Source organism: Scyliorhinus canicula, chromosome 16 (genome assembly GCF_902713615.1).
Source record: "Scyliorhinus canicula chromosome 16, sScyCan1.1, whole genome shotgun sequence".
In the NCBI taxonomy this organism is placed as follows: domain Eukaryota; kingdom Metazoa; phylum Chordata; class Chondrichthyes; order Carcharhiniformes; family Scyliorhinidae; genus Scyliorhinus; species Scyliorhinus canicula.
The window spans coordinates 112,422,864-112,434,974 of record NC_052161.1 but is presented as its reverse complement, the minus strand read 5'-3'; the positions used below and the strand labels follow the sequence as shown (position 1 = coordinate 112,434,974).

The 12,111-nt window shown below is 44.8% G+C and overlaps 1 protein-coding gene across 1 annotated transcript in view; it reads right to left on the bottom strand.

Moving 5' to 3' along the window:
- Positions 1-12,111, bottom strand: part of vps13d (vacuolar protein sorting 13 homolog D) — a 302,778-nt gene that overhangs the window by 238,464 nt on the left and 52,203 nt on the right. The window contains 4 exon segments of the mRNA XM_038821608.1: positions 2,058-2,148; positions 3,340-4,374; positions 5,126-5,283; positions 5,716-7,947. Coding sequence (XP_038677536.1) covers positions 2,058-2,148; positions 3,340-4,374; positions 5,126-5,283; positions 5,716-7,947 — 3,516 coding nt within the window.

Sequence of the window (12,111 nt, the reverse complement as noted above, 5' to 3'; positions counted from 1 at the left end):
ACATCTAGAATATCATGCCCCCTTGGTATCATGGTGAATTAATACTTTATACTACTCTGATTTTAATGTCCTTTGTATAAAAAATTCCCCTAAAATACATCCAGTGTATTATTTAAATGGAGAAAGACTGCAGAAAGTTGAAGGGTAGGATTTGGAGGCCCTCGTGCATAAATCACAAAAAGTTAGCATGGAAGTTTAGTAGGTAATAGGGAAGGCAAATGGAATGTTCGTCTTTATTTCAAAAGGAAAGGGGGAAGTCATGCTAAAACTATACACCACACTAGTTAGATCAAACCTGGAATACTGTGAACAGTCTTGGTCCCCTTATCTAAGGAAAGATTGGAGGCATTGGAGGCAATTCAGATCACAAGGTTGATCCTGGGTATGAAGGGATTTTCTTATGGGCAGAGGTTGACTAGTATGGACCTGTATTCATTGAGTTTAGAAGAATGAGAGGTGACCTTATTGAAACATATAGGATTCTTAGGGGACTTGACATGGTCAACGCTGAGAGGCTGTTTCCCCTTGTGGGAGAGTCTAGGACGAGAGAGCATAATCTCACAGTAAGGGGTCGCCCATTTAAAACAGAGATGAGGAGGAATTTCTTCTCTCAGAGGGTAGTGAATCTATGGAATTCTTTACCATAGAGGGCTCTAGAGGCTGGGTCGTTAATTTTATTCAAGGCTGAGATAGACAGATTTTTAATCAAGGGTTATGAGGATTGGGGGGTGGGGGGGGGGGGGGGGTGGACTTAAGGGTTATCAGATAAGTCATGATCTCATTGAATGGCAGAGCAGACTCGATGGGTCGAATGGCCTACTTCTGCTCCTACATCTTATGGTCTAGCATTGTAACTATGACCTAACTCTTGCTTGCACTGATAGAATAAATTCTGTTTACAAATTGTATATCAGACTTGGCTTGGTTGGTAGTGCACTTGCATGAGGTATGAGGTTCCAGGTTCAAGCCCAACTCCAGAACTTAAGCACAAAAATGGAGGCGGACTCTCCACTGCTCTGCTGCGAGAATGCTGCAATGTTGGAAGTGCTGTCATCTGTATGAGTGGGGGAAACCTGTCTTATTCCTCCTCTAGCTCTTTTGCCAATTATTTTACATTTTTTTAAAAATAAATTTAGATTATCCAATTATTTTTTCCAATTAAGGGGCAATTTAGTATGGCCGATCCACCTACTCTGCACATTTTTGGGTTGTGGGGGCGAAACCCACGCAGACACAGGGAGAATGTGCAAACTCCACACAGACAGTGACCCAGAGCCGGGATCGAACCTGGGACCTCTGTGCCGTGAGGCAGCTGTGCTAACCACTAGGCCACCGTGCTGCCCTTTTATTTTACATTTATGACCTCTGGTTAAAAACCCATTTGTCAGAGGAAACATTTTCTCTCTACTTCCTACAACAAAATCTCTGCTGATACTATACATCAGATTTTTTTTTTGAAAAGCTTTATGGAATATCTTCTGACAGTGTTTACACTTACAAATTTTGAATTTTAAAAGTTTGCCTACAACTGGCATTATCAGTTTCTCTTTCTCGACCTTTCTGAAAGAGTTAATTAATAAGGGGTTGTTTTGTATGGTGTTGCTGCTATTGAGGTCCATGGTGGGTGTATTTATTCCTGGTTAATCGGCTGATGGATAGGGCTGTTTAGCACAGGGCTAAATCGCTGGCTTTGAAAGCAGACCAAGGCAGGCCAGCAGCACGGTTCAATTCCCGTACCAGCCTCCCCAAACAGGCACCGGAATGTGGCGACTAGGGACTTTTCACAGTAACTTCATTTGAAGCCTACTTGTGACAATAAGCGATTTTCATTTCATTTTTTTCATTTCATTCACAGAAGGGTGGGTATCTCAGCTCAAGTAGGCTGCAATGCCAAACACTGATCTATTAAATTTTACAGTTATTAGGCGCCTTTACATATATTGCATTTAATTACACCTGCAATGAGTGATTGCACATGTTGAAGAAGCCCTCCCAATATATGCATATTTAATCCTGAATTCATATTATATTGTACTGCTGCAGGAATCAGTACTCACCTATCAGTGCAAGATGTGCTACCAGTTTGGACACATTGGCTTTGGCAAGTTCATTTGTCTTCTTATTCAGCACCACAGACAGCGAGTGAACCTGAGAGAGAAATAGTCAACACATTCATGCCAGGATTTAATTACAGGAGTTTCCAAGCTTTTGTATTTGAGGGTCACACATGAACATTAAAAATTCATGTTGCCATTAATTTGCTTATATAATCGTTGGTTAAGATGAACAGATCCTGGTTTCTGATGCAGGATTTGTCAATTAGGTGACAACTGGAGTCAACAGTCTCAAAACTTGGAGGCAAACCAAAATCAAGCAGGGCACAGCAGCAATTTAAAAAATAGAAGTACAAGGAAATCGGGGCAGGGTTACAGGCCCAAATTGCCAGGGCTGGGGACTGCAGGCTGGACACTGCTAATGTAGGGAATCAGCCAGAGTAAAAACTCCAAACGAATCACATTGAGTGAATATAGGATTATACCATGTGAATGGGAGAGGCAGCAACCACACACTTCCTCAACCTCAAACAAAAGCAAGCTCAGCTGCACGGATTGAATTCAAGGGGAACAGGCCGTACTAATAGATTAATATCCCTTGCATTTATGGGACATCTGCAGCTTTCCATGACACCCTTAAAAATATATTCGGAAACATTATGCAAGTTGCAACGGTCGGATCTGCAACCATATTTATGGGCAACGTAGAATGTCTGACAGCTGGTGCATTGGACTGTTTCTGGACCACTTTCTTATGCTACGGCCATTTACATGAATCAAGGAACACCCATCAACTAAACTGGCAGTCTCAGCCTATGGAGGTGGGGTGGGGAGTTGCTCAGAATGGAGCCCAGCTTCGGCTTCAGCACACTGATCAGCTGACATGGAAAAAGATATCAATCAACTTCCATACAATGATTGGTTGCACAGGTGCCACTTGCATCTAATGTTGCCAGGGTTACAAATGCAGAAATTATGTTTAGCGACTCCATTCCTGAATTTGCAGCTACTCACTTCTTAGTGGGCAGGCATATTATTCTCTGATCCAGAAATAATGGGTTGAAAAAGATTGACCCAATTGTTGTCCAAAATATGTAAACAAAAATTAAAATTTGTGGTCAGCCTTTTTTTTTGAAAATGCCTTCTGCACACTGTGTCAAAAGTCAAAGAAAGGCAAGGAACATTGCAGATACATGTGTATTTAAACTATGCACAACAACCAGTATCCCTGTCAATTTGCTCCAGAATAGCTCATGCACATCTAACAAGTAAAATGCAAAATAACCTTCAGATCCAACTTTGTATTTACTGGCTCCTGGCCTTCCCCGGGTAGAGTGTCTGCTTCATCGGATCGTGTCTGATGCTGAAGCTCCTCCACTGAAGGTTTCAAGCCATGGTTGTTGGCCGTTGAGCCAATCCCAAAGAAATCCAAGATCATCACCCAAGTCTGAAGTGTGATCAACACATCTAAGCAGTTGAAATCCACATCCACGTTTCTGTTGATATTGCTGTAACGTGTGGAAAATTCGGGATGCTTCCTATCCACCAGGAAAATATTAATGTGCACTAGTGAATCGTCAAAGTTTGTTCTGGTACAGTGCACCCTGGAGTTTTTCAATGTTGGGGATGGTGGAGGGGTCAGAGGATACTCTGCATCTTTGTCCACTTTACGTTTTTTGCGTGTGGAGGTCGGCCTCTGGTAAAACTGGAAGACATTTTGTGCCTCTTCCATGTGGGCTGGCAGAGATCGCGGCATCTCAGGATATTCGATATTGGAGACAGATGGACAAGACTGGGACAAATATTCCTTTTGGGTGAAACTGGAAGGCTTTGGTGCCCCTCTAGAGACCATTAAATGCTTATACTTTGAGTCTGGGTTCTTTTCCAGCAAATCTTCCATTAGCAACGACCGCAAAGCGATCTGAATAAAGAGTGTATGAGGTTGGTCTTTACTGAACTCAACTTCAAAGTCTTGGAATATTAAGCTAACCAAACCTTGCGATTCCAGAGCGAGATCCCCACACAGTTGGACCTGCAGCTCGGAGATGCAGAAATTAGCATGAATTTGGGTGAATGATCTTGAGTCTGGAATTAGAAAATCAACTGGTGTTGACGGATAGCTCACTTGGCCAAAGAGCCCGCTCCCTTCCCACTCACGCTGGAGGTCAGAAAATTTGGGGCTTCTCAATGTTGAAGAAGCACTGCGAGGTTCTGGCGTTGCAGTGGTTGAACTGTGTGGGATTTTGCTTAGATCCTCATTGTACGTCAGGTTATCCAGTGTCTGTAGGACCTGTTCATAAACTTGTTTTGCTAACATTACCTGTACAACAATGAAACAATCATAGGTCATTACATTTGCCCTAGGTCCTGGGATAGCATGCAGTTGCAATGTGTCAAAACAATCCCACTCATTTTAAAAACAGGAGTGTGAGAAAAACCATCAATATGAAGTATTAGCCCTCATTGTCCAGATGTTTGTTATTTATTTTTTTAATTAAGGGGCAATTTAGTGTGGCCAATGCACCTAGCCTGCACGTCTTTGGGTTGTGGGGGTGAAACTCACTCAGACACGGGGAGACTGTGCGAACTCCAGACGGACAGTGACCCAGAGCTGGGATCGAAGCCGGGCCCTCAGCACCGTAGGCAGCAGTACTAACCACTGTGCTGATCTATGAGGCAGCAGTGCTAACCACTAGCCACCGTGCCGCCCGCCTTATGATGCTTTTTAGGGATCCACAACTGGGTGGTTGCGTTCATGGGTGGGAATGTGGCGGGAGGGTTGGTGTTGGTATTTGCCTGAACAAGCACCTTACTGAATGCAAGCCGTGACACCATTTGAGGGAATGATTATCGAATGAACCGGAGAGCTTACCAGAGGATGACACAAAAATTGCAACCCTGGCTCAAAAGGTAGTGATGGAATCACATTGTGCCGCGAGTGTGCCTCTAATTGCCCAGGAATGGGAGCCGACAATTCAATATAATCTTGTGTTTATGAGCCTGATTCAATGCAATGAGAAAACTAGTCACAAGGACAACCTGCAGAAATCAGTACAATTTTGCTGCTTTACCTTAAGTGGATTGACAAACTTTCCCTCGATCTTCATTTTACTGGTGGTCTCGAAGGAATCTGGAGAATTTACGACTGGGAAAGACAACGCTGGATTTGGGTCAACTGGAATTTTTTCCAAGACAAACTGGATTGTGGTGTCATTCAGTATATGAAAGGCTGGAAAGAGTAATTAATAACATAAAGGTAGTACAACATTTTCCAAGTGATACAGTGGTCTTTAACTAGAACTAGGTGTTCTTGACTTTAATACTCGCTTTAATGCTGACTTTAATACTCGCTTTTCAATATGAAATCCCAATTTTCTCCCCAGATTTCCATGGAGGCAAGGCACTTTGCAGTACCAGGAGAACCATGACCATTCCATGCATAAAAACAGTGATCATCAGTCAAGGAAAGGTTCACACAATCTATTCTTTACCTGCCCTCACTCAATATTTACATGTAGCACAAACCATCCATTGAATCTGGAAGCTTATTAGTCTGTAAAGTTCATATCCACAGTGGGCAATGTACTACTCAACTGAGCCTTCAGGGAACTGACTTCACTCAGTGTTGGCGGGTATAAAACAAAAATGACCTTGAACTGACCTTGACCCTTGTGCACAGAGTCGAAGAAATCTTGTCGTGTGAAGTGCATTTCTTCTTGACTGGAGGCACTGGCAGCACCCGAACCTGGCCGAGGGGATTCACTGGCATCTGGCCTGCAGCTACGCATGTTGTTATTTAGGGAATACAGTTTAATGTCTTTAATTTCCACCTGCAGCCGCTTTTTCCCAGAATCATCCTCACCAGTCTCAAAGTTTTGGATGGAGGTCCGGCCCAAGTGCCCCACCAGCAACTCAGAGCTTCCGGGTTTTCGTGGGATTGCGACCACTGGCGACTCGATGTTGATATTCAACATTAGTTTTACTGGGCTGTGCTGAGGAGATTCCATCCCACCATCTGCCTCATCTTCAATTTCAAAACCAAACATTTCCCGTGACTTCCGCGGTTTCTCGAAAAGCAAGACCATCTCGCTGTACTCTGCCGTTTTGTTCACCAGAACAGTGGAAACTTTGGAAGCTGCGCTCTTCAACATGCTTTGGAAGTTATCTTCAAGTTCATCCATGGATAAGGTGAGCTCTTTAAGAAATTTGGGTGAATGGTTATAATGTAAAGATGCCATGTGCAGACTCAGCAAAAACTCTTCCTCTGACAGTTCAACAAACTTGAAGCTCAGCGCTTCACTGTGGTTCACCTCAGTTTCAGACCTCATGAAGACAGACTGGAAGAAACCAAAGTCACTTACTGCCTCATATGCTTCTGTATTTCCAATGCTCACCACAAAATGGTTCTTTACTTCATCTTGGGTCAGATCCACTAATTGAAGGCAGCCAAGAGACCCATGCATTTCAAATCGACTGCCCATGGAAACATTTACCTTTGTGCCATTGATACTAGCCGTAGCAATTTTTCTCCCCAGTTTCTCACCACTTGCAAGTCCAACTGTCCGGAGGAGCAGCACATTGAGTCGATGGATTTCTACTGCCACCTGCGTGTTCTGATCGTAGGTAGACTGAACAGACTCTCTCTCCTCAAAACTCATTGCTGGATCAATAAATGAAGGCTGTGGACTTGCATCCTCTTTACCCTTTGGAAAGGACTTCTGAAGGAAGCCAATGAGTTCTACCATAGTTTCTGGGTTAAGGATAATGTCCAGGTTATTGACTTGCAATGACATGACCTGTAAGGAGCTGTCTAAGTTCATAGAAGGGCAGTCAGTACTCACAAATTGATATTCCAGTTTAATCAGGACATCCTGATCCTGGGCAGGAGAGGACACAGGCAGTTGTGCTCCCAATGCTGAAGAGTTATTCAATGTGCTTTTATTCTTATCCAGTGAGGTACCATTTGTTATTGTAGTGACTGAGGGTTGAGGAGAGGCAGGAGATTGTGCCCCACTATCTCGAAGACTGCCTGTGGGAACATCAAAACTCAAGTTTCTGTGCGAAGCCATCAGCAAGTCAAAGTCGGAGCCATAGGTCTGGACCGTGTCCACCAACAGCAACCCGTGTACGGTTAATGTCACTTCATTGTCATAGGGCCTCTTTACAAAGTTGGAGTTGATGCCAAAAACCTTCAACACAGATATGTATCTTCCACAACTCTCAACCCCCAGCTGCATGTAATTAACTTTAAACTCTGCCAGGAGGAGCTTCGACTCGACCAGTACCTCACGAGTATGCTGCTCAAGTGACATTACACTCTGTGTCAGGCTCATCTTTGAATCCAGCAGCTTCCCTCGGCTATCCACTTTCTTAAATATTTTTTCTCGTCGCAGAGACTGCTGTTCACCTAATTTCTGCTGGACATCAGAAAAGGTCACCCTTGACAAAAAATTGCGCAATGCCGTGATTTTATCCTCATTTACATGTATTTTAAGTTCAGGCAAGGTGCCAGAAAGCATGGCACCAGGATGACTTGGGTCAGAGGTGTACATTAACCGGCGTTCTAGTTGCAACAGCACATTAAATTTCTCCACCACATGTGTTGGCCCAACCTCGCTGTCCTGAGCATGCTTCCAATTGTCCTGCACACGCCCAACCATGATCTGCATGTCCATAAAGGACAGTGAGTATTTCTCATAAAGCTTCTTGTTAATAAAATGTTGCTGCAATTGCTCCTCAGTAAATCCTAATGTCAGGAACTCTGGGTTTTTTGTTGCAGGATCAGCGTCAGGCTCTGTGGGAGGGCTGTTGGGCGGCGTGGCTAATGGTGTCTTGTACTCATCATCGCTGATCTCTTCGTCTTGGACTACATTGGCTCTACCTTTTGGGTCATCTGTAAATACAAAGAATGAAATTAAGGTGGTACTGATTTCACTGAAAATTGACAACAGTTTTCACGACAGTGAATTGATGCTGGTTGCAGATTTACATGGTGAGGTTCAGGATATTGATAAATTTTAGTTGTGTAACTGCCATTATTGCTGTAACTAACATTAGGGAGGGTTCAGTTGTATGGAAAATTAGAAAATCAAAGTTAAAGGAGAAGGCAGGAGTGCAGGTTAATGGGCAGTATGGTGGTGCAGTGGTTAGCACTGTTGCCTCACAGCATGGAGGACCTAGATTCGCCCTCACAACCCAAAGATGTGCAGGGTAGGTGGATTGGCCACACTAAATTGCCCCTTAATTTGAATAAATGAATTGGGTACTCTAAATGTTTTTATTTTTTTTAAAAGAAGTGCAGGTTAATGATAAGGGCTTTAAACTAGTCGAGGGGTGGGAGGAGGGGGGTGGGGGGCGAGCGTGGTGGTGGCTCAGGAGTGGTTAGCACAGTTTCAAGAACAAGTAATAGAAGAGAGTATGGTAAGCAGCAGGAATCTAACTTCAGGTATAGCAGAAAAGGGACAAGTATAAGAACAGGGCGGTCAACGCAGGACTGAGGGTGTTGTACCTAAATGCACGCAGTATACAAAACAAGGTAAATAAGCTTGCAGCATGCATTGAAATTGGTTGGTACAATGTTGTGGACATTACAGAGATGTGGCTGCAAGGGATCAGGGCTGGGATATCTAATTATAGACTGTTAGATGTCCGATATGTGAATCACCTGGCAAAGTAGCCAAGCTTCGAAAGCTGGTGATTCCAAACAAACCTGTTGCACTTTAACCTGGTGTAGTAAGGCTTCTGATTGTGCCCACCCTACTCCAACGCCGACATTTCCACATGTTCGATCCCGGCCCTCGGTCACTGTCCGTGTGGAGTTTGCACATTCCCCTCGTGTCTGCCTGGGTTTAGCCCCCACAACCCAAAGATGTGCAGGGTAGGTTATTGGCCACACTAAATTGCCCCTTAATTTGAATAAATGAATTGGGTACTCTAAATTTATTTTTAAAGAAGAAGTGCCGGTTAATGATAAGGGCTTTAAACTAGTTGAGGGGTGGGAGGGGAGGGGTGTCAGGAGTGGTTAGCAAAGTTTCCAGAACAAGTAATAGAAGAGAGTATGGGTTGCGGGGTGGAAACTCACGCAAGCACAGGGAGAATGTGCAAACTCCACACGGACAGTGATCCGGGTCCTCAGCAACATGAGGCAGCAGTGCTTTTTTTTTTTTTAAATTTAGAGTACCCAATTCATTTTTTCCAATTAAGGGGCAATTTAGCGTGTTCAATCCACCTACCCCGCACATCTTCAGTTGTGGGGGCGAAACCCACGCAAACACGGGGAAAATGTGCAAACTCCACACGGACAGTAACCCAGAGCCGGGAGCGAGCCTGGGACCTCGGTGCCATGGGACTGCAGTGCTACCACTGCGCCACCGTGATGCCCTTGAGGCAGCAGTGCTAACCACCGTTCCACCCTGGAGTCCATTATTAAGGATGAGATTGCGGAGTACTTGCAAGTATGTGTAAAATAGGGCTGTCAGCATGACTTCGTCACGGGGAGGTCATACCTCACAAATCTGTTACAATTCTTTTTTTTTTAAGAAAATTTAGAGTACCCAATTAATTTTTTCCGATTAAGGGGCAATTTAGCATGGCCAATCCACCCACCCTGCACATCTTTGGGTTGTGGGGGCGAAACCCACGCAAACACAGGGAGAATGTGCAAACTCCACACAGACAGTGACCCAGAGCCGGGATCGAACCTGGGACCTCGGCGTCGTGAGGCAGCAATGTAAATCTGTTACAATTTATTGAGGAGGTAACAAGGACGTTAGACAGAGGGGAGCCAGTGGACGTGATCAATTTGGATTTCCAGAAGGTACCATTCAGGAGGCTGCTAAATAAGATAAGAGTCCATGGTGTTAGGGGCAAGGCACTGGCATGGATAGAGAATTTGCAGAGAGTGGGGATAAGAGTCCTTTTCAGGATGGCAGCCAATGATGAGTGGTATTCCGCAGGGGTAAAATCTGGGACCACATCTATTCACAAACAGTAATAATGATCTGGAAAAGGAACTGAGGGTATTGTTGCTAAATTTGCAGATGATACAAAGGTATGTAGAGGGACAGGTAGCGCTGAGGAAGCAGGGAGGCTGGAGAAAGACTTGGACAGGTAGAGTGCTTTTTCCAAGGGCCAGTGCAGCCTCAAAGGGACAAATGACCTCTTTCTGCACTGTAGGGATTCTATGATACAGGTCAAGAGAGTGAGCAAAGAAGTGGCAGATGAAATACAATGGGGGAACCTCACAAGTGAGAGATTATGCACTTTACCAGGAAGAATAGAGGCGTAGACTATTTTTTAAATGGGGAAAGACTGTAAATCTGAAGCACAAAGGGACTTAGGAGTCCCAGTTTAGGATCCTTCTACGCTTCACATGCAGTTAGGAAAGCAAATGCTGGCACAGTGGTCAGCACTGAAGCCTCATGGCGCCGAGGACCCGGGTCACAGTCCATGTGGAGTTTGCATATTCTCCTCGTGTCTGCGTGGGTCTCATCCCCACAACCCAAAAAAGATGTGCAGGGTAGGTGAATTGCCCCTTAATTGAAAAAAAAAAGGATTGGGTACTCTAAATTTATTTTTTTTAAAAAGGAAAGCAAATGCAATGTTAGCATTAATTTCAAGAGGGGTGTACTGCTGAGGCTGTGTACGGCTCTGGTCAGACCCAATTTGGAATATTGTGAGCAGTTTTGTGCCCTGTATCCAAGGAAGGATGTGCTGGCCTTGGAGGGGGTCCAGAAGAGGTTTACTAGAATGATCCTGGAAATGACGGGCTTGTCATATGAGGAGCAGTTGAGGACTCTGGATCTGTATTTGATGGAGTTTAGAAGGATGTGGGGAGGCATCTCATTGAAACTTACAGAATACTGAGAGGCGTAGATAGAGTGGACTTGGAGAAGATGTTTCCATTAGTGGCAGAGATTAGAATCCAAGGGCGCAGCCTCAGGCTTCAGGGATAATCTTTTAAAACCGAGATGAAGGGTCATTTCTTCAGCCAGAGGGTGGTGAATCTGTGGAACTCATTGTGGAGGCCAAATCACTGAGTGTCTTTATGACAGATAGAGATAGGTTCTTGATTAATTAGGGGATCAGGGGTTATGGAGGGAAAGCAGGAGAATGGGGATGAGAAAAATATCAGCCATGATTGAAGGTGGAGCAGACTCGATGGGCCAAATGGCCTAATTATGCTCCTATATCTTGTCTTATCAATGTTATCTGGAAAATCTGCTTTGCCTCTAATTCCGGATTGAAGTGTAGATTTCTTCCACTGGGTTTGTTTCTAACATCAGTTATAGTACCGTTGGTTGACCTGATGGCTGAATTGATAAATGTCCTGCTCACTGATCTTGAGTTCAATTCCCTGTGTGTTGAGTTAGCCAATTTCAGTTTGGGTGGAAGCAAGAGTCAAAATAATTGCCTAGGTTGATGGGGAGGCACGCATGGAGAGAGAATGATAATCAGAGTCTCTGTTCTTGATCGCCATCAAGTTTAGCAGTGAAGCCACTATCTGAGCGAACTCCTGAAGAATGATCACTTGGATGAAGCACAAGGTGGCAGCCTACACCTACAGAACTATAGTCAGAATGAGTAAGCATTTTTAGGGAACAACAACTGAGGAGAGGTTCAAAGGCACTCAGTGGCTGATCAGAGTGTACGGCATCAGGACGGGGGGGGGGGGGGGGGGGGGGGGGGGGGCATTGAGAGCCAGCCTCCTGCCAAATCTCTTTCCCTGCAAAGCCCCTCCTGCCATCATTCACTGTGCCCAAGTCCTTGGGTGACCCTCAGCCTTGTGTGGGTATAGTACCAGCAACAGCCACCACCCTCCCTAGTGGCGCTGCTGAGCAGTGAAGAGCTGCTTGCCTCTGATTGGCCAGAAGCTCTGTGGGTGGGACTTCCAAGCCCAGGGACCTCGATCCAGGGGATGGATTGGCACTTAATTCGGTGGGTGTTCTCGAAAAACGGTGACACGGGCTCTCCAGCTGGCGGGTGTCATCCCTGCTCACCTCCATTAAATACTGCCCACCATCTGACCCACAAGCCACTGGCGGTAATATGGTAACAA